We start from the raw sequence: 22397 nt of genomic DNA, 5'->3' as shown, positions 1-22397 counted from the left end.
GGAGGTGGGTGTGCATGTGTGTATATACACATACTGGGAACCCCGGAAAGCAGCGAGAGGAAGGTAGCTCTGAATGAGGCTGAGTTCCACGCCTGGGGTGGCCTTAAGGCCACTCCAGATGTGTGCACTCCTAATTCTTGAGGTGGTAGGGACAGAGAAAGGCCTGAGGGCACAGGTGTGGGGTTTGGAGCACCACTGTTTCCCTTATAAGTTAGTGTACCTCCTTCTGACCACCATACTCCCACTCCTAGCTTGCTCGCATCCCACCTCCAGACCTTTCTGCTAATTGGAATCTTCCCCTTCCTTTTACAGGAAATCCACCATGACAGACCACCCCAGGTCATTTTTATTATTATTTCTTTTTCTGAGACAGGGTCTGTCACCCAAGCTGAAGTGCAGTGGTAGCGATCTTGGTTGTTCACAGCAGCCTCAACCTCCTGGGCTCAAGCAATTCTCCCACCTCTCAGCCTCCCATGTAGCTGGGACTACAGGTGTGTGCCACCATGCCCGGCTAATTTTTGTATTTTTTTGTAGAGACAGAGTTTCACCATGCTGCCCAGGCTGATCTCAAACTCCTGGGCTCAAACGATTCACCCTCCTCAGCCTCCCAAAGTGCTGGGATTATGGCCTTGAGCCACTGCACCTGACCCCAGGTTACATTTAACTATCCCTCCAAGGAAGTTCCAGGATACTTACTCTGATCTCTCAAAGGAAATTGTCCATAAGTTGCTGCTGCTGTCTTAAGCTGTGATTTTTATCCATCTGTGTAAGTGTTGTCCTCCCTCTAGATTGTAAGCTCCTTGAGGACAGGGTCTTTGTATACTGCAATGGCCAGCACTGTGCCTGTCATTAAGCCGGTGTGGAGCAAGCATTGTCTGGCACTGAGCCTGACAGCTCAAGGAGCAGGGGAGGGCAAAGCAGGGGAGAGGGCACAAAGGCTCTCATAGGGACCCCTCAGGCCATTCAGCTATGAATCCTCTGGCTGCCGGGGGAGCCCCTGAGCCTAGAGGGTGGGTTAGTAGTGTTGAAGCTACAGAATAATTTAGGGGGAAATTGTGGATAAAATCATGTAAAGGAAGTACTCCACTGGACATCAGTCAGAAACCCAAAACAATGCAAGCAATTAGACAAAGGCTTGTGGTGGGCACCTCAGTGACCATAAGTTTCAGGACCCACTGCTTCAGAGTGGGTGGAGAGGCCACCAGACTCATCAGAAGCCTCAGTGACTGGGACAGGGTATAAGAAATGGATACAGGGGTGAGTGCAGATTCACAAGGCCATTAAGGTCAACATGTTGCATGATGAGCAGGGTGCTGATTAAATGCTGTTGCCTGCAGCCCTAAGAAGCCTGCAAGGAATTCTGAAGCATCCAGTAACCAGGCGCAGGTGCTCAGAGCTCCTGAGGTCCTGTGTGTGCATGCCACTTCCCATGAGCAGCCCCACATACATCCACAGACTGGGCTTGGAAGGGTAGAGGTTTCCAGAGAACCAGTAGTTGACCTTCAAAGGTGGGAGGGAGGCTGGCAGAGGGCCAGCTGTAGAGCAGCAGCTGATGGCAAGGAACAAAGGTCCTAGAGCTGGAAACATATGTGGAGACTCAGGGCTCCTCTTTGAAGATTTACTGCTAGAAAGGGCCCTGGAAAGCATTTCGGTTTTCCCTTGGTTCACAGGTAAGTACATGTTGAGGCGCAAAGGGAAAATATGACTTCCCCAGGAACCACCAGAAGAAAACTGATTGAGCTAAAAGGATAATTCAGGTTTCCTGACCCTATCTCCATAACATATCTGCTTGGAATTTGCATATCCTTCTCCTGGGTAAATTATGGTATTTGCAGTTCCAGTGTACCCCAAGAGCCAGCAGTCTTGGTCTAGTGGTTCTTGCTTTGTGGTTAGTGCTGGAACTTTCATAAGCTCTAAATGGGTGCTCTGAGGAGAAAGAATGGATGATTTGGGGCAGTGGGAAGGAGGGCAGGGCCAGAGCTGGGTCTCTAGGGTCCCTGAGACCTGCCATAACCACTGTGAAGTTAGTGTCTGTGACATCGTCCATTGAGGAAATTCCCAGAAGGGCTAAGTCTGGCTTGGGAACCAGTACCCAGACCAGGCCAGGGAAGTTGGGCTGTTGTCCCAGGAGCAGCCAAGCCTGGGGTGGGCAGGGCTGGGCTGGGTTGGGCTAGGCTGGGCAGAGCTGAGAGAGAGAAGAGAATTTTTTGCCTCTGGGCTCATAAATGCCTATATTGGGCAAGGCCTCTTGTTTCCTTGGGCGGTGACCAGGAGTCTCTCCAAATTTGCCAGCCTGGGTTGAATTGTCTCTCTGCCTGGAAAGAGATTGCATCCTTCTAGAGGATCCCCCTCAGTCCTCAAGGGAATAAGAATGGATGCTGACCCCTGCAGCCTGACCTCCCAGAATGGATAGAGAGATGTGAGCAAATTCCATCCAAGAGGGTGGGCCACTCATTACCTCTGCTAGGCTAGGATGGGAGCCACAGCGGGGGACAACTGTTTCTGGGAACCACAGCTCCCTTGGGTTGCTGATCCATGCAGTCACTGTACCCCAGGGTGGTATAGATAGTAGCTAAGGCCTTGCTCATGGTCCCCAGAGCCCCCAGGCCAGCAAACAAGTCATTATGTCATTATATAAATAAATTAGGTACTTACATAGGCCTTGGTGTGTAAGTGCCGGTTGTTATTATTGCTGTGTAATTATGCAGTTAGCTTGATGAGGGGGGCAGGCAGAAGGGTTGAATCACCCCCCATCCTGGGGAAGGTAGACAGGCTCCCACCTCTCACCTCAGTGAGAACTGTGGCTCAGGGTCACCCAAGATAAAGTGCAGGAGTCTCCCAGGTGTCTCCCTGCAGATGGGGCCATTTACCCCAAGGCATGCCCTGGAAGAGGCTGGCAGCAGGAATCCAGGCAGCTTACTCACCTGCAGCAGGGCCTGGTACCATGCCGCAGGCTTTCTGCCAGCTCCTGACTGCCTCTCCCAGCCTAACAGAGGGGCTTGCAAACAACAACCATGGGCTTCATCCAGGACAAGAAGCCCCAGAAGGTGGGGGCTGAGAGAGATCATGGGGCTGGGAGAAGAGCTGGTGGACAGAGTAACATCTCTTCTTCCTCTTCGGCCTGGGGGTCATCCGCTCCTCTACTCCCAGTCCTTCCCCTCTCACTGGGAGGTTTAGAACCTTAGGTTCCTCAGGTGTGAGGATCTCTCAACATCATTTAGTCCAACCTCACATTTTCTAGATGGGGAGGCAGGCCAGAGAGAGAAAAGTACTTACCCAAGGGCACACAGCAGGCCCCGGGGACACTGGAATTAGAGCCTGCTCTGCTGTCCTCCTTTGTCCTCTTGTTCACATGCTGTCCCCCCACCCCATTGTTGGGGCTGCTCCAGCTTCTCACTTCCTCTCCCCGTCCTGCTCCCAGCCCTGTCCAGGCCTGCCTGTTGCCTCACCTCTCCCCTCGTTTGCTCTCCCATTGCTGCTTGGCTTTCTTCTCCCGGCCCCTGGAGCCAGGGGAGGCTCCCCACCTTCTCTTCGGCCAATGCTTTCTTCTCTCTTCTGGTCCCTCCCAGTTTGCTCCTGAGGCTTCTCCTGGGATGGGTCTGCCTCTTCCCTTCCACCTTCTGCTCTCTCCAAAGAGGGTCTGAAAATGAAGCAGGGAGGATGAATTCTCTTCTGGCTTTGGGATTGGGTGGGCTGAAGCAAGAAGAGCCTCCTAATGTGGGAGTGGGGACAGAGGTGCCCACCATGGCAGCTCCTACAACCAGAGTCCCAGCTCAGGCACTGCAACATCTGAACTTGTGTCCCATAGGAGCAAAGGAAAAGGGGACAGGGTCAAAAGGGCATGGCAAGGTGGTGCGGCTAATCACTATCGGCAAGGGCCTCCGAACATAAGGAGCTGCCTAAGACTGGGCCCTTTTCAAGTGTCCTCATTTCAGGGAGATGAGAGATGAATTTCCTCATCCACTCTGAAATCCCGTGAGAAAGGCCTGTGGGCCCATTTTTTGTTTGTTTGTTTTTGTTTTGAAGGGGAAACTAAGTCTTGCTCAGAACGTCACAGTCTGTGGAGGACAGGGTTTGGAGTCTGGGTAGGTGGCTATCAATTTCTCAGCTGTTCCAGGAATCAGTGAAGTTCATTCACTTAACGAGGAATGTGTGTGTGCATGTGTTGAGCAGCCAGGCACAATTCTGAGGGGAACAGCCAGGGTTCACAGGGCTGTGTATGTCTCTAGAAGCATTCTCACCTGGCAATCAAAAGCTTTTCTGCAGCAATCTGTAGCCCTTACTCCTTCAGCCATCCAGATTCTTGGTAGACAGGCTTTCTGGGTTGGCTGACAGAGGAATCTGGAAGTGTATCTCCCTGTTTCATAGCCTGAGTGCCTGGTGTGGAAAATGACTTTTTCAGATTAACCTAATCTCAGGAGCAAAACTGGGCCCAAACAAAAGTGTTCCAGTATCCAAGCTTGCCCTTTTTATCCAGCCGATACAGCCCCCTTCTTTCTGGCCACCTAGTTCTCTGCACTGACTGAGGGAGGCAGAGGCACGAATAAACTTTTTTAAGAGAAGAGACCCATTGTGGCTTACAGGGATGCTGAAGCTACAGGCCATGATGCAGATTTGGCAAGAGGCCCTATCTCTCAGCTCTGATGCATTAGGGGGCTCTCCAGGCCTAGGCAACTGGGTCTGGCCCCCATGCACTCCTCAGGAACTGACTGGCTGCATCCAGGCCCCCACTGCATCCTAGAGTCATGTGGGGAATGGGCTTCCAGGCTTTGCATAATCCTTCTGGATAACTGGGAATTTCTCTGGTCCTGCAGGGAGTGGCATTTTGATCTATTTCCTCCTCTGCCAGCCTCACTGAGTGAGGAGTGTGCCTCATGACTTTCAGGCACTAAAATGAGAATGGCTAAGGGTAGCAGTAGCCTCATATTCTCCAAGGACTTTTAACTCACGGGCAAACATACCGTGGGCTCGGAGATGGCTCAGGGATGTCGTCACCTGGGATGGAGAGAGTGGGTTCAAGGAACTGCTTAAGGCTCTCCCTAATCTGAGGCCACTGAAGCTCTCTCCCAATAATTCCCATGACATAGTGAGTCCAAGGGGAGTGGGAAAACTTCAGCATGGTTCCCAAGACCCCCTTGCAGGAGAATTGTATAGGTAAGACTCGGAGTCCCAAAGTCTCAGGGGAAGAGGTAGTATGGGGTTTTTTCCCCTTTCACTGAAAGGCATTTTTGCACATGACTCAAACAAGTCTAAACTTTCCTAAACTTCAAAGTTTGCCATGGCACAGCCTCAAAGTGGAAGGGAAAATGTTAAAAAGGAAAAAAGTTTGTAAGCCAGTTAAACATTGTGTTTTTTCTTCTTAAAGGAACTGAATTAACTTGTTATGTTACTATTAGCATCCCATTGTGAAAATAGGGTGGGTCTTTTTGGGGTGATGTGGTCTCTGGGCCCATCCCCAAGCCCTGCTCACTCTGCATGAGGTTGTACAGGGCATTGCACAACCTGTGGTAAGAGGAAAGAGTTCCCATGGCAACATGCCTGGCTCACAGGGTCATTTTCAAGCTCCTGGCAAGAGCCCTGGTCCAGGCCAGAGGTGCTCCAGATGCCTGGCTGTCCTCCCTCCCCTGAGAAACCTTTGCTGTGGAAACTGGGAGGCCGGGGAAGTGGGAGCCCAGCTGGCATGCCCCAGGGTGCCTCGTGACTCTCTCCACCTGCCCATGACCCAGGAACTAAGCATCAGTCATAGGGCTGTGGAGACTGTGCAGGTCTTGAGACCAGTGGTTAGGCTTGAGGGGTGAGGGCTTTCTCTACTCTCTCTCATCTCCTATCTTCTTGAGCAACACCATAGAGCTGTGCTTAAGAGTGAGCTCTGGATACCCAACTGCAAGGGTTCCTAACCTTGCTCTGCCACTTACTAGGTATTGACTTAGACAAAAATTACCTCACCTCTCTGCACTTCAGTTTCTTCAACTGCAAAATGGGAATAATAGTAGACCTACTCCATAGTGGTGTTGTGAAGAATTAAGTGAGTTAATACTATCATATTAGTGACTCTTCCTGCTACCATTTTCATTGTCTTCACTGCTGGTTCAGGTACTCCTTACCTGACCCTCAAAATGTTCAGAGCCTGGCACATAAAGGGCTCTAAGGAAATATTTGATGGTTGACCTGCTTTGCTGATTCCCTTGTCTCCACTATCTTCTCCTTCCCATCCATCCTGCACATTCCAGTCAGATTAATTTTTCTAATACACAAGTCACTCCCTTCCTCAAAAAACCATCCTCAACTTCCCATTATTTACTAAATAAGGCCCAAAAGCCTCAGCTGGCAGTCCAAGTGTATCTCTGACCTGCTCACAAGCAGTCTAGTCTCAGAGTAAAGAGCATGGGTCCTAGTGAAAAATGGCGAAGGCCGGAGTCCTTGCATTGCAGCTTCCTGGGTACATGACTGTGAATGAGAAGACTCATTACTCCTAGCCGTTGTTTCCTCATCTGTAAAATGGGAATAAGAGTTGACCTCCCTCACAGGATTGTTGTGAGGATAACAAGAGATAAAATGTGTAAAGTGCTTAGCACTAGGCTGAGGCAGATAGTACGTGTTCCCTAAGTGTTTTCTGTGTGTATTTGCAGCTCCCATAGTTTCCTAACATAAACCTGGTCTGCTCATTGTCTCCTGGGCAGGTGCCCAGGGAATGCTCCCCCTAGATCTTTGTCATATCCCACTCATCTGGAATCTCTCACCTGCCCCCCATCAAAATCCTACCCATCCTTCAAGCTCTTCTTCAAGCCCAACCTCCCTCAGCACTAGATCTGGATACTCCAGTCCAGGGAGAGTGCTTGTGCCCCCTTTGAATTTCCATGCCATTTCTGACTCGTATCATTCATTTGATACCAAGTCATGAGCTGCTCTGGACTGCTGGGAGAGCTACCCCCAGGAGAATTGTCTTCATCTGGCTGCAATCCCCCAGTTTGAGCCATTTTTTTCTTGCTGATACCCTTGGCCATTCTTTACTAGTGAAAGGAGGGTCACTTATCTGTCCCACAAGGAGGTACCTACTACCTACCTTGTACCAGAAACTGGGGTCACAATCCCAAAGGGGCTTTTACTGTAGTGGAAGAGACGGAGGTGGAAATGAAAAACAACAGTCAAGTGTTCTTAGAGGGATACATCAAAAGAATTCAGGAAGCAGAGGATCTCATCATTGCCCTCTCCCACCCCTCACATACCTGCTGAAGAGCTTTCCATAGCAGACCATTGCTCTTAAGATTAAACCCCAATGTCTTCATTGGACCTACAACTGTCCTGCTTGATCTGACCACTGCCTGCCTCCTCTCCAGGCTCCTTTTACAACATTTATACCATCACTCCACAGACCTCCCACAAACCCCACGTGTACACACACACACCTTAGACACAGGCATACACTCATATGTACACACACCGCATGCACATACACACCCATGTGCACACTCACACTCATATACCCACATCCCATACACACATGTGCACATGCGCACACACGCACACACACAGCCCTCAGCATACTCTTTTTCAAAGGTAAAAAAGCTCCTTCTTGCTTCAGGGATATTGGATGTGCTGATACTTCTGCCAGGAATACTCTTCCCCCAGTACCTCTTAATATGGCCAACTCCTACTCATACTTCAAATCCCAGTTTAAGTGTTTCCTGGGGAAAGCCTTCCTTCACTACAGTTTGTTTCCTCTATCAAGCTGTGTGTCAACATATATAAAGGTTTGTTGAATGCATGTCTCCTTAATATTTCACACAAATTTTAATCAATCCATTATTTGTGTAATTAGGTATTTTTCCATCCCCACCAGCCTTTACGTAAGGAGGGCCCATGTCTGTCTTGCTCACTGCTGTATCTCCAGCACCTAGCACTGTGCCCGAAACACAGTAAGCCTGACTACCTATTTACCAAACAAATGAATACAGAGATCAGGTAGGCCAAAAAGGGAGAGAGATCCTGGGCAGAGATATTAGTATAGTATGTGCAAAGGTATGAGAGGAGATAGAGTAAGTGTGTGTGACTTGTAAGTAAAGTGGCTGAGGTATAGGCTTTGGGGGCTAGAAGGCTGTGAGCTAGGGCCAGGTAGAATAGGGCTTTGGACACCCATGAGGAGTTTAGGTTTAACCCATGGGTTACAATGAGTGAAGGGATCTAGTTTGTGTTTTAGAAAGCTCACTCTGGGCCGGGCGCGGTGGCTCACACCTGTAATCCCAACACTTTGAGAGGCTGAGGCAGGCGGATCAGGAGGTCAGGAGTTCAAGACCAGCCTGACCAACATGGTGAAACACCGTCTCTACTAAAAATACAAAAAGTAGCTGGGCATGGTGGTGCAGGCCTGTAATCCCAGCTACTCAGGAGGCTAAGGCAGGAGAATCGCTTGAACCCGAGAGGAGGAGGTTGCAGTGAGTCAAGATGGTGCCACTGCACTCCAGCCTGGGCGACAGAGTGAGACTACATCTCAAAAAAAAAAAAAGAAAGAAAGCTCACTCTGATGGCCTTGGAGAGGTCAGAACTGAGAGGCAAGACTTCAAGCAAGGAGACCATTGTCTATGGGATAGGAAGAGGGAATGAACCAAGGCAGTACCCCAATGGCTGAGGAGGGATGGATATGAATGCCATTTTGGAAACTGAAGAGCAGGGGTTGAAGCAGAAGTGAGACCTGGCCCCTGGCTCTGGTTCTGCCCAGGGCCCCTTGCTGCCCACCTCACAGAAAGTGATATTGTGTGAAGTGGGGTGGGTACTCGCTCTCCCTCAGTTGGGGTGGGGTACAAGGGTTGTCTCTTACACCTGCCCCCCCCCACCAGAGCTGGCCCCTGATGAGACAGACGCGCCCCAAGAGCACCAAAGATCAGCCCTTTGCGGGGCCATCACCTCCAGCTTCCCCCTTTCTGTGTTCCCACCCCACAAGTTTGGCCTCAAGTTCTGGCCGCATCCCCAGACAGCCCTGGAGCTCGAGTCCCTGGCCTTGACCCAGAGTCCTAAGCCTGCTTCAGGCTCTCCTAAGGAGAATCCTGTCCAGAGAGGCCTTCGGACCCTTCCTGAGGAGACAGAGGACTGGGTGAGATGATCTTTGACTTGGATTCTGGTTGGGATGGCTGTAAGGGGACACCTCAGGCAGAGCTAGGCAGGCAAACCGCAGGCTCAGGCTTTCTGGGAGCCAGAAGAGGGAGAGCCTTTGCTATGTAACCCTTTCAGCACCACACCCAGGCAGGAGGGAGGACTCTGTCCTCTCCAGCAGCCCCTACCCAATGGTTTGTGGGACCGGGGCGGGGGTGGGGAGTCAGTGTCTGAGTTCACCTCCACAGGCCTTGTAGAGAGGAGCCAGCTGGTGCCGGCAGCCTGGGCTGTCGGAGTTGCAGCCAGAGTGTGTGGGAGGGGGGCTACAAGCCACCTGGGGCACCCAGGTTCCCTGCAGAGTGCAGCCCGCCCTGGCTGGGAGGGGCTTTTGGGCCACAGACCCCTTGCTGCCAGGCACAAATGGTGGTTGCGTTAAAGGTGTTCCCCAGATGGCGGTATCCCACGGGGCTGAGGCCAGACCTGCAGGCATGAGAGGCACAGGCAACCCGCCTGTACGGCCGGGGGTGCCTCGAGGTTGTGGAGACCCACTGCAAGAGCCAAGGGTGCTCGCTACCCCGCTGGGCTGGCTAGCGGGCTTCATTTTGGTCCCTTCCTGGGCCCTTTCCTCGCTGTCTCCCCACCCCCATGCTGTCCTTAGCCTGGCCCTCGCTGGGGGATCTCTACTCCGCCCTCCCCAATCATGCTCAGGCCCCCAGCCCAGCTCAAGCCCCCTCTTCGGCGAGGAGGTCTGTGGCGCCCTGTTTAGGCGCCGGTCTTGCCTACCTCGGTGGGCCCAGGGAGGGGGCCTAGGGCCCAGACCGGCCGCCCACACGCCCCCGCGGCCCGAGCCGGTGGAGGGGGGGCGAGGGTGGAGGGCGCGGGAGGGGAAGAGTTAAGGCTCGCTGCTCCCCTCCCCCGGAGGGTGTGACCGCCTATAAGAAAGGCGCCGCGCTCGGGCACTGAGGCTGCAGGCGGCGGGGGCGCAGCGCGGCAGCGGAGAGCTGAGGCCGTCCCACCGCCTGGGACCCCGTGCAGAATGTCGGAGTCCAGGAGGAGGGGCCGCGGCCGCGGCAAGAAGCACCGAGAGGGGAGGAAGCGGGAGAGGGAGCCCGATCCCGGGGAGAAAGGTAGGGCACCTCCGCGCGCCCAGAAACCCGGTTTCCCTGGGAGAAACCTGCCGCCCGCTCACCCGCCCCCAGCGCAGCGCGGGTGAGTCTAGGCTGCGCTAGCGGCCGCCGCGGTGACAGGCACCGAGGGCGCGCGTGCCTGCGTGCGAGCGGGTCGTCGCGGCCGGGAGAGCAAGGGGCTGCGTGCCAGGAGCCCGACAGTGGCTGTGCGCGCCTCTCCCCGGGCGGCCGCGTCCCCACGCAGGGGCGGGCAAGAGGCGCTGCACGCCGGTACCGGCCTGCAGGCGAGCAGCCCTGAACGAGCGGGGATGGAGCCGCGGATACCGACAGAAAGGCGGCGGCTGATCAGACGCTGGGCCCGGCCTGGCCGCCGAGCGCTCCGGGAGCTGTCACTGCCTTCCCTTCCTCGGAGAGATCGGAGCCCTCGGGCTTGCCCCTACCCATGTGCCACACCTCCCTCCGTTCTGCTCGGCCACTGGAGCGTGGGCAACAGCGCCCGCCAACTCCGGAGACTCGGAGGGGATGCCCTGCCCCGCTCGCGAACCCCAGAGAGAAGGGGAGCCGCTGCTTCTGTGACAGTTCCCTCGGAACTGGACTAGACATTGGGCAGTTGTCTCTCTCTGGTCTTCGGGAGTGACTCCCTTGGGCCCTTGGATTCTGTCCCTGCCTGGAGGAGCAGAGCCATGATTTGCGACCCACTTTCGTGCCCTCCCTGGGCAGTTGCAGAGTCAAAGAGGAGTGCACTGGTCTCGGGCTTCTCAGAGGCGGCCCGGGGCATGCACATCCTCTCCGCAGAACCAGGCTTGCACTGGGGCCCAATTGGGGAAACCCTGGATTCTCGGTTCTTTTCTTCAGGCAAGCGTTTTGTTAATTTTGTGCTAATTTTATGTGTTTTGTACGAGTCACAGGCAAGCCATGTTCAAATGCTTTATCTCCATTTAATCCTCATAACAATCCTGGGAGCAGGTGGTCCTATCTCCATTTTACAGAGGGAGTAACAGAGGCTTACTGAAGTTAAAGTAACAAAGTACGTTCCAGAGATAAGACTGGGCTTCAAAGTGGCATTCTCAGGACAAAGGTCCTGAGACTTGCTGGGTCTCTATCCCCTCACTGGAGTGCCCACCAGATCAGCAACATAAAAATGCCTTCAAAAGAGCGCTTGACTGGAAGCTGGGAGGCTTCGATGGTGCTTGAGAATTTGGCCAAATCCCTTTCCTTTCCTGAATTTCTGTGTAATGATAGGGAAGGGGTAGCAAGGCTCTGAGGTCTCTATTGGGAAGAGCCTAGGCGCCAAACACTATTTTCAGCAGGGTAGAGAGAAGCAGTTAAGGAAACTTAAAGGCCAGAACTGTGTTCTCCTTCTTTTTAAGAGAAAAGCTCTTTGCCCATTTCTGCCAGACAAGTGTGTCCTATAGCTCTTCCCAAGGACAGGTGGTCTGCTATGAGGAGCCTGTGGGTCAGCTCAAGCTGGGCTCCTGCAGTGTGGGATGAGCTCCCAAACTGAGATCTGAAAGAATGCAGGGTGCCTCTTTTTATGATCGAAAATTTATGGATTTGGTTCAGTGAGCCACCTCCATTACCCACCCCACTCCCATTCCCCCTACATACACATCCTACCTTGGGCATTTTGGAAGGGTAGCTAGGTAAGAGCACTCTCTCAATGTCAAGGAGGCAGGAGCTGAGCTGGTAGCAAGCACTTGGTGGGCTTCAGCTGGTGGGAATCACTAGTGCCAGGGAAATGCACATGGAAAGCATGAGCAAGTAATTCACTAAAACCTTTAGCTTAGATGTGGGGTGGGAATCTGGAAAGTGGGAGGGAGAAAGGAGGGGAGAGAGAAGGGGACACTAATTAATGGGCTCCCCCTGGTCCTTGACCACACACTCAGCACCCTCCAACAACTCCTTAGCAAATAGCAGGAAGAGGTACCTCTCTCCACACAAACCCAGGCCAGTGTGGGGAAATGGGCTTTTCCTCTGCCTCAGTGCAGGAGTGCTGGGTGGGGCTGAACTGCAGGTGTGAGCTCTGCTCCATGACTCACTGAGAGTTTGTGGGTCTGAGGCTTGGTATCCCTAACCGGGAACTGGGTCTCCCCCATCCCCCATTTCCCCTTCTCCCCAGCTCATAGTCTTGCCAGCCTTGGCAGCAGTGCTGGGGGTGTTGGGTAATAAGCCCACTCATGGTATAGTGGAATGGCACAGCTGGAAGCCAGGCACCTGGGGTTCATCCCTGTTGGACCTCTGTGTGACCTCAGACACTGTCCTCCCTTTCTGTGGGTCTCTGGATATGCAGTCTACGCTCAGCCCTCACCTTCTATATGAGAAGGGCAGAGCGTAAGCCTGCATACCCAGCATCTCTGAGAACCCCTAGAGGAGAGCCATGAGATTGGAGGAGTGGGGAAAATTGGCCTTAAAGAAAATCAGAATCCCTGTAGTTGCTGTGTTGTTTTAAAGAATGACTTTGGAAGGGGATTCTAAGTTACCAGCCTTTTCTGTGTGCCCCAGTTGGTCAGGGTTTCATTTTAAAAAAGTCTCCTCTGCTGGAGGTCCCTGTGAACTGAGAGTCTGAAGCTGCCCACAGGCAGACATGGAGCAGACTTTGGTCTTCACCAGAGTGTCCTGGAGTGTGAAGGTAGATTAGCATCACTAGCTGAGGGCTCTGGACACATCTCATTTCAATTCCCTGGACACAGATAAATCTTTGCAAAGCCTTTCTTTCCCATCTTTGCTATCTCCTGCCTCTGATAAAGATGCTGCCCTGACTTCTAAAACAAACTCCCTTCTTTAGGCTGTCCAGGACCAGGTCAGAGGTGGGATATGCTCATGTGCATGTATCGGAGCCACATCTGGGGGTTGCTTCTGGCAGCCTCCACCTCTGGTCTTGGCCCCTGGCTGACCCTGCTGAGCCAGGCACCTTGAGCTGTCCTCCTGCCACTCTGGAGCTCAGCCTATGCCTCATGCTCTGCTCTGGCTCCCTGGCACCTCGAGGTTCATTACAAACAATAACAACAAGCAGAGTAACTTTGTACTTCCCAACAGTCTTTCATCCTGAGAGCTCAAAGCAATTTACAGACCAGGACTCATCAGTCTTCATCCCAGGTCCCAGGCATTTGGCAGGGGTGAAGAGGGGACCAAGAGCTCTAGTCTTTCCAGATTGGCACAGTGGTACAGCTGGGGTAGGGCAGTGAGTCATCTGGGTTGGGGGAATCGGATGGCCAGTAGGTCTGGGATAGAAGTAAAATTGGACTACTGGCTTTAGGTTGCAAACAGAGGGTATAGTCCCCCTTAAAAGAGTATGAGCTGGGCCATTCCTTCTCCTAGGTGGAGACCTAGGCCCTCTGGCCTGTGTGGGCTCATTGAGTTGCTGGAGGAAGAAGCAGCAGCTTTTTGGAAGCAAAGTTCCTTGGAGTCAGATTTTTGCGGGAATCCCAAAGTGCTGCCTGTTGCTGCCTTCTTCCCCTTGGTGCTGGGAGCTTCAGGGCCAAGTCAGGAAAGCTCTGACATTAGGGCAGTACCAAAATGAAGACACATGGAGGAAAAGGTGCTGGCCCAGCCTGGGCAGGCCCTAGCCCTGGCCTCGGGGTTGGTTTCCCAGTTGCTACCCATGCCTGGTCAGCCCCACTTACTCCACTAGCCCTCGTCTGTTCTCCAGCCCACCAGGCTGGCCTGAGGGACTGTTACTATATGGAAGAGGGGCTTAGGAAAAAACAAAACAAAACAAAAAAACCCTCTGGCAAAGCATTGCCAAAGCATGAGACCTGGGCCCCATTGGAACCATGTTCTCATTGTGTTTTCCCACCATTTCTGAGCCAGTAGCACACCCTTTGTAACTTGGTGGGAAGCAAGTAGCAGCCCATTTTCCCAGTCTTCCTCCAGCCTAGCCATCCTCTCATCAAGACTTCCAGGCTCTGGCCACATGGTAACTACATAAACTGCATAAACTACATGTACGTTCACTCATCTTTGTGTATTCAATTCTGCAGGCATTAACTGAGCTTCTGTTATGTGAATAAACAACAGGCCCTGTCTTCAGGAAGCTCAGAGAGACAGATCCTTATACAACTACCTATGATCAGAACCAAGGGTAAGACCAGAGATAAATGTGCAACATCTGGTGAGGAGAGGAATGATTTGTTCTCCTAGGGTGGTGTAGGGAGGACTTCACAGAGGAGATGACATTGGAGCTGAGCCTGGATGGTGAATAGGAACTTACCAGGGAAAGAAAAGGGACTTCTTAGAAGTAGAAACATGTCCATGACCAACTTGCATGGGAGACAGGGAGACAGCTCTCATTTACTAAGGACTCACTACAGGCCAGTACTGATACTATAAAGTATAGGTATTATTTTATCATCCTCACTTTACAGATGAGAAAACTGGGGCAGAGAAAGTCCCACGATTAACCATGAATTAGTGGCAGGATGAGATCTTAAGTTCAAGTCTGCCCCCTGCCCAGCCTCAGTCATGCACAGTCCACCTGGCTCTGGGCTCTTCCATGCCCCTCAACAAAAACCAGGGAGAGGCAGAGGATCTCTGTTGGTCCACTTGGAGCAGGCCCTCCCCATCAGATCAACTGGTCAGATATCTACTTCCTGGGCTCTTGGGTGGAGTTGAGAGGATACAAAGATAAGTGGGTCGAGTCCCTGCCCTCACGAGGAGCTTGCAGTGTGACTGTGGCAGTAAGGTGTGAACAGGAGCCATGAACACTGACAGAGGAGGGTAGCACTGAGGCCTTGAGCCTGCACAAATAGGCAGGAGCTCCTGAGAAGATAGTGGTTTGTTATGGTCAAATGGCCTAGCCAGAAACCAAGCTAGAGGTCTAGAGTCCGGCTAGATCTAGCATCAGAATGGATAGATATCTGGTCCTATGGAGCCCCTTGTGCAAAAGATGAACATTTAAATTATTGGGAACCTGATTTAAGCACAAACTGGGGACTTGTTAGAAGTACAATTTCTTGGGACCTACCCCTGACCTACTGAATCAGTAACTATGGGGATGGGGGCCAGTAATGTACATTTTATCAAGCCCCCCTCCCACCCACCATTTATTATGATGCATGCTCATGTTTAAGAATCACTGATTGAGCTGGGTGGCCCAGCCTCCTGGAGCAGAGCCCTGTAGAGGGCCTGTCAGTTCCATAGGTGTTAACCCAGCTCCTCAGTGTCAGGCATGAGGCTTGGGGTCTGCAGTGCTGGCTGAGATCCTGTCACCTGGCAGGACGAGATAGACACGAACAGACCTAATTCCAATTACAAGGCTGACCCTGGCAAGAGATGGCCCAGAACAGATAGAAGAGACTAACTCTAACCAGAGGAATCTGAGGAGGCTTCGTGGAGGAGGAGATGGGGTTGAGGCAGACTTTGGAGCATGAGAAGGACTTCGGCAAAGGGGCTATGTGCCCAGATTGAAGAAGTCACTTAAGCAGGTGTGGAGGCTTGGAAACAGGATATTTGGGGAAATAAGGCACAATCCAGAAGGTATGCTGCCAAACAGTGGATTTTCTGAGTGCCAGGCTACTGAGTTTGGACTTTTCTGAATCAGCAGGGAATGAAGGGTTCTGAGCAGGAGGGTGACCTAGTCCAAGCTGCACTTTAGGCATCATAGCCACATAGCTCTTTGTGAAAGGATGGGAAAAGGGAGGGCACAGTCAGGAGCTCCTGCAGTAGCCCCAGCTGAACCATCAGAATGTGCATGTGGTAATGGCTGGGTAGAGGAGGTCACAGGCTTTGCCTCGGGATAGCTTGCCAGCTGCAAACACTTTGGGAGGATTCTGGGGGTTTGGACCTGGCAAACGGGCTGTGACTTCTGGTGCAGTCAGGTGAGGTCTGGATCTGAACTCATAGTTCACTCCCTTCACTGTAAAGATGGAGAAACTGAGGCCCAGAGAGGGAAGTCCACACACCAAGGCAAAGGACTTGGCCCTGTAGGGCAAGAATGAGGGCAGCAACCTGCTCCCCTAAACCAGCCACTGCAGCATGGGTCTCACCTCTCATGCCTGCGGTGCAGATGGATTCCTCTCAGTTCCATGAGTACCTCGTGGTTCCTTCCGGCCTTGTTCCTGTGAACCTGCTGTTCACTTTGCCTGGCACATGTTCTCTCTTAGCAAACTCTTGCTTATCCTTCAGGTCCAGCATAGGCTTTGTTTCCTCCACAGGGCCTCCCTGGTCCCCAAGGTGAGGAGCACATTGCTCAGCTAGAATCTCCACCAGGGCGAAGGCCACATCAACTTGACCCTCAGCACTCGAAATGTGCTCAGTGCTCAATCCATTCTTGAACGAACACATGAATAAGGACATTCTCAAGCTATTTCACCCCTGTATGTGGAGACCTAGCTGGCCACTCCTGTTTGAAGAGGGTCAGTCTCATGGAAGGAGGCTGCCCCAGTTGAGCTTCCTGCCCAGGCTGGAGCCCCTTAATGGTTGGGCAATGGTAGGCTGATCAAGAGTCATCTTTCAGTCAGGGCCCCGACTTCATTATCTGCTCTGCCATTCTAGGGCAGATGCCTGTTTGGGCTCGCAGGGAGGGAGAGGGATGAGTTGGGGAGGAGTGTTGGGTGGGAAGGGGCTCTGGGATTACCTGTCAATGGATCCCACCCTCCAGTGAGTGCTCACAGCAGTCTTGATCTGGGCTGCTCTGAGGCACCCATCAGTCACAGTCCAGCCTTACAGCATTAATTCATTTACTTGGCCTGTGATCAGTGAACACCTACCCAGTGACAGACACCAGGAAACACGGCGATTCTGCAGCACATGCCCCCACCAGCTCCTCACAGTCTAGAAAGATAAGAACCTGATTTTCTCCAAGGTGAGAAGCCCCGAGAAGAGCGTGTGAAAGTCTCAGGAAGTCTGTGAGGCAGAGACTGCTTCTAGCTGGGTGGATTAGTGAAGGTGGTGGCATCTGAGATCTTGAGGGATTTAGATTAATAAGAGCTGCCGGTTATTAAGCTATCTCTGTTTCAGGCACTGTGCGAACTTCTTGACATACATTACCCTCATTTAATTCTCTCCACAATCTTAAAAGTGGATGAGATTGTCCCTGTTTCACAGACAAGGAATGAAGGCTCAGAGAGTTTAAGTAACTTGCCTAGTTATACAAGTGCTGGGCAGAGCCAGAATGCACAGTGGCATCCGTCTGACCCCACAGCCTGCATGTCTGACCCTCTCAACTCGGCTTCCTGTGTGAGGGATGGCATTTAGGGGAAGCAGGAGCAGAGGGCATGGAGGCAGGGCAGAATAGGCATGGGCATGTTTGGGGAGCAATCAGTGATTTGGTTTGCCTGGAATATATGATTCCTGAAGGGAAGTGGTAGGGGAATGTAGAGAGGCAAGTTTGGGAAGGAAGCCCATTCACTGACCCAGCAAACATCCCCTGAGGGCCCTGGCTGCCAGGTAAGGAAGGTGGGCGGCCTTTCTCTACAGACATCACAGAGCCAAGGAAGGTTTCTGAATGGCCGTGAGGCACATTGAGGTGGAACTGCCAAGTGTACACTGTTCATGTCATGGTACTGGGGGGTGGGGAGCAGTATGACCTGAGCCAGGGCCTGGCAGATGATGGAGAGTTATGAGGATAAGAGGCATGGTAGAAGCCAAATGGACTCAGCCTTTGGGGAAAGTCAAGAGAGACACAGGGTTGTCACAGATAAAGTGACTGAAAGAGGAAATCCAGGAGAAGGAGCAATCTTGGAAGAGAAGATGGAGAAACTGGTTTTCCGCGTGTTGTATTTAACCTAATGACTAAATACCCAGGGAGGAAGGTGTTCATTTTGGGGTGAGTTCTTTCCAGTCCCCTTGCCCTCACTAGCCTGGACCACAAGGACCACATTTCAGCCCTCCCAAGCTCCCAGGGTGCCTAAGCTGGGACTTTCATGCTTGCAGTTGAATTTGAAGGAAGGAGACAGGGCCTCTGGCAGCCTGGGCACCCTGCACCCATGGTGAGCACATGAGCCTGTTCCTGCTCTGCATCAGGCCTGCTAAGACCTTTCTCCTGAAACCCAGCATTTTTTCAAAACCTTATACTTTTATTTTATCTTAAAAATCCACATGAACTTAACACTTTTCTCCACCATATGTCTGTTTGTTCTGATACAAAGGTGCTGCTTTTCCTTATTAATAAGCTTGGCAGACCCTCAGAAAGAGGCCCTGAGATCATCCTATAGCTTTGCATGTATCCCAGTTTGAGAAGCCAGTCTTTTCTGCATGTACAGGGTGCCTCCCCCTTTCCCCAACCCCTGCTACATTTCCCCAAGACTCAGAGCTTCAGAAACAACTTTCTCCAGCCAGGCCAAGGAGGCAGGAAGCACAGGCCCACCCCAAAGAGGATGGGGCTCTGGGATCCCCTTCTTGGCCCTTTCTGAATTCCCTGAGCAAGAGACGGCCTAGTCCACCCACAGCTGGCCCTTTCCACAGAAGGTTCTCCTGGGCCAGGGCCCAAGACTTTGGCCCAGAGCCCAGCTTTCCCCAGTAGGGAGATTAAACAGAGTTTGGGTAAATGGTAACAGTTTTCCAGAACTGCCATCTCTGCTTTGTCCCCGACCTCTGCCCTCAGCAGCTGAAGAGATGATAGTGGTCAGAGGCCTTCCATCCCTCCATAGAGAGCTTTCTCTTGCTCTATTCCTCTAAAATAGACAGAGTGTGGTTTATAAATGAGTCAACTGAGGCCCAGAGAGGCTAAACTACTTATCTAAGGGCAGACAGTTGAGAAATTGGGAGACTGGGACAAAGACCTGGATTGCTGTGTCTTCAGCTGCCTCTCTTTCCCCTGTTCCTGCTCTGCTTCCTCTGTGCCTCATCCGTGCCAGCTCTAGGTGTCTACAGCCTGTGCCACAAGCACTGCTAAGAACCCAGGGAGACTGAGGCATCTGTACTGGGTATCTCTATGCCTACCCCAGCAACTGCTGCCCTGCTCTGTGAACCTGTGCCATCTCTCCCAGACATAGGTGACAACCTCCTCATCCCCCATCTCTGCTACTCGTGTGCCTGTATCCCAGCCCTGCGCTGGGTGGAGCACTGTGGCGTGGACCTGCGTGACTCTGGGAATGAGGCATCTCTCCCTGGCCTTGCAGAGCCCTGAGGAGGCCAGTGTTTCTCTCAGGATGCTTGGCTCCTGGCAGAGGGGGCTGTGGGTGGGAATAGTGTTGTCCCTGGTGGTCAGGCCTGGGCCTGTGCATACCTGCCCTCACATTGCAAGTTGGGTGTCAGTGGATGGGTGCTTCTGGATGGGCAGGTGAAGCTTTAAGGCAGGAATCATTTCTGTTGGTCTTCATGCTGCCAAGTTTTGTCTCCTCCTCCTCCCTTCCCCTTCTTCTTTATCTGCCCTCCTGGTGCAGCTTCTGCCTCCCCTCTTTAGTTCTCATCCCAGCTGGCCTGGCCCCTGTTCTCCACCTTGCAGCTGAGGTGCCAGGCACCTGGGCTGCTGAGCTGAAAGCCCATCAGGTCTAGGCTGGTTTTCACTGGTGCAGGGAAGGTGGTCCTCTTTGAGGATCAGCCTCTGTGGGAGCCCTAAACAGGAGGCAGAGACCAACCCGACACCAGGGCCATGTCTTATTTGGCACCAAATCCCTGGTGACTGGTAAGTGCCTCGTACATCATAGGGACTGTTGCATGTGGGTATTTGTTGGATGGATGTAAGAAGAGGGCAAAGCAAGCCCAGGCGTTGAGCTGGGCTTAGGTGACTGAGGAAATGTGGCTCAGGGAAAGCTAAGCAGCCCAGCTGGGCATACACTCCCTTTGGGAGTCTGTCCTGTGAGTGTGAAATTGCTCTTCTGCAGGCCATGGGTAGGATGCCTGGCTGCCTAGGCCGTCTGTGCCTACTTAAACCAGCTGTGTTTTTAGCTTAGTGGGTTTTTTTTTTTTCTTTCTCATTTGAACTTGGAGTCTGTAATTAACCTCCAATAGGTTGCAGTCACTTTGTGGGTGGGACAGGGGTGGGAAGGGGGCTGGCCTGCAGCTGGCCAGCAGCAGGACAGTGGGAAACTTTGATGCCAGGCAGGCTGGCCACATTGTCTCCAGGTGTTGCCCTGCAAAGGGAACTGCTCAGCCTTAGTCATGAGGTGAGGATCATTAACCCTTTTAAGAGCCTGCTGCCCCTGCCCGCTGGGTGCCGGGAGGGAGGCAGAGCCAGGTCCTCTCTGGCTGGGTTGCCCAGCCATGTCCTGAGCGTCTGTCTTGCTCTCAGATCTGGGTAGGCTCCGCACCCACCGCCCACTGCCGAGAGGAATGAGGTTAAGCTGCTGGCAGCAGCGGCACCCCCTGGCCTCGGGGCTGGGATGTGGGAAGGGAGCAGTCCTGGTTGTTGTTGCTGTTGTCGCTATCTTTAATGAGGAGCTTCCTGGGGATGGCCTGTCAAACAGATACAGGCCAGAAGCCCTGGCTTGGCACCAGGAGATAGGAAGCAGAAGCCACTGGATACCCTGTGGCCCAACTCATGGCAACCATGGGGAGGTGTCCTAAAGTTTTATGGAGCCCATCCTGGAGGAAAATCTTTTTGTGGAGGCCTGGGCCATCCTTGAGAGAGCTTCTTGTTCTTATAAAGCTGCCAAGGGAGACCTCCCCACATCCCCACACCTCAACTCCAGTGAACCCTTGTCCCAGGAGGAAGAGAACTGGATGAAGTAGCCTCTGGGCTTCCCCCAAAACCCAAGGAGTATGGGAGCTCAGCAGAGGGTGCTTGGTCTGAGGAGGAAACCTTAGGGGAAGGAAGAGCTGCCCAATACCCAAAAACCTGTGTAGGCCATCAGCTTGCCACCTGCCCCTTTCGTCTCTGGGGAAGGAGCTGCTGCAGGGATCAGGGTGTCAGTAATGGCCATGGGTGCAGAGTGCTGGGAACTTTCTCCCCTTTCTTGTGCACACAGAACTTCCTCTTGCTTTTGCTAGATGCCTCTCATCTGTCCACTCTTCTGTGTGCTGGACCTTTGAGGGTCCCCTTTCTGCATGAGAAAATATGCATGAACCCCCAGGACTGCTGCTCCTCCCTTCAGCCACAAAGCTGAATTTATGGAGAAATTCATTGCAATATTGTTATTATTAGCAGAACGTTGGAGACAACCTAATACGCTTATCTGAACAATGAAATATTATGCAGCTACTGAAATGATTCTAGACTTAGAAAAATGTTTTGAATGTATATTGACTGAGAAAAATGGGATATAAAGCATTTTGGAGAGAAAAGTCTTTTGGGAGACATTTGAAAATGCCTACAGTGGCTTTCTCTCTGTTGGTAATTGAATTGATTTAAATGTGTTTTTCTTTTTCCTTACTTGTGTAATTTTTTCACAACAAAAATTTCTTATGTAACAAAACAACAACAGAAGGGGACAAGCTAAACTCTTTGGGGAGTAGGGGTGGTTACTCCATATACAGCGGATCATTTCTGTCTGGGGCCAAACACAGAACCTGGCTCATAGCAGGCATTCAATAAACAGGGGAAAGGAGAGGTGCTCAATACTCAAGGGCCCAAGTAGTCCATCAGCTTGCTGCCTACCCCTCCGTCTGTGGGGAAGGAGCAGCGGTAGGGATCAGAGTGTCGACTGAATGGGGGATAAATGCCTGCCCACTGCATTGCTTCAGTTCTTTCCCTGACAGATCCCATGCATCCCAGGAAGCCTGTTCCTCTGCTTGGTTCAGCTCTGGCCCCAAGACATTCTTGAGACATGGTGTGATGATCTCTATACCCATACACTAGCATTGTAGTGTGGGCCCTGGGCTGTAAAAGAGAAACAGGCAATACCAGACCTAGCTCAGAGAGGGTGTCTAGGTGAGGGGCTGATCTAGCCCAGTCATGTCTGAGGTCCCGTTAGAGCTGTCTCTGGATGCACAAATGTCTGCTATGTGAACAGCCCCTCAGCCTTATCCCACATGACCCCAGGGCCTGGTACTAGATCCAATGGCTAGAGGATGCATAGAGAAAGGATGGTGGCTCAGGATAAGAATGAGCTTAACATGCAGAAAGTAAGATCAGGTCATCCCCCAACTTATAGCCTCTAATGACTTCCCAGCACACCTACAAAACCAATCCAGGGCCATCTTGGGGAGGTCACCTCAATCTTTGCCACAGAAAACCTGGCAGGGCTCTAGGCCCAGGAGTGTGGATGTGGAGGACATTGTTCCGAGGCCATCTGGTGTACATTCTTCTCTTTCCTGCCACCTGAGCTGCTGCCACTGCCCCCTGACCCCAAGGAACTTTCCTAC

General features: G+C 52.3%; 1 protein-coding gene across 6 annotated transcripts in view; it reads left to right on the top strand.

Moving 5' to 3' along the window:
* The window catches only part of NRG2 (neuregulin 2), a 195103-nt gene that overhangs the window by 127279 nt on the left and 45427 nt on the right, over nt 1-22397 (top strand). Inside the window, exon 1 of one of the 6 annotated variants that reach the window (XM_057302416.1) lies at nt 10050-10214. The exons of 4 other annotated variants lie outside the window; for them this stretch is intronic. In XM_057302416.1, the coding sequence (XP_057158399.1) occupies nt 10124-10214 (91 nt within the window). In that variant the 5' untranslated portion in view covers nt 10050-10123. Of the gene's footprint in view, nt 1-10049; nt 10215-22397 lie in introns of those variants that run through there. One more of the 6 variants, XM_057302415.1, reaches the window with a different exon arrangement.

Source organism: Pan paniscus, chromosome 4 (genome assembly GCF_029289425.2).
Source record: "Pan paniscus chromosome 4, NHGRI_mPanPan1-v2.0_pri, whole genome shotgun sequence".
Classification (NCBI taxonomy): domain Eukaryota; kingdom Metazoa; phylum Chordata; class Mammalia; order Primates; family Hominidae; genus Pan; species Pan paniscus.
This window is presented reverse-complemented; position numbering and strand designations above follow the sequence as displayed.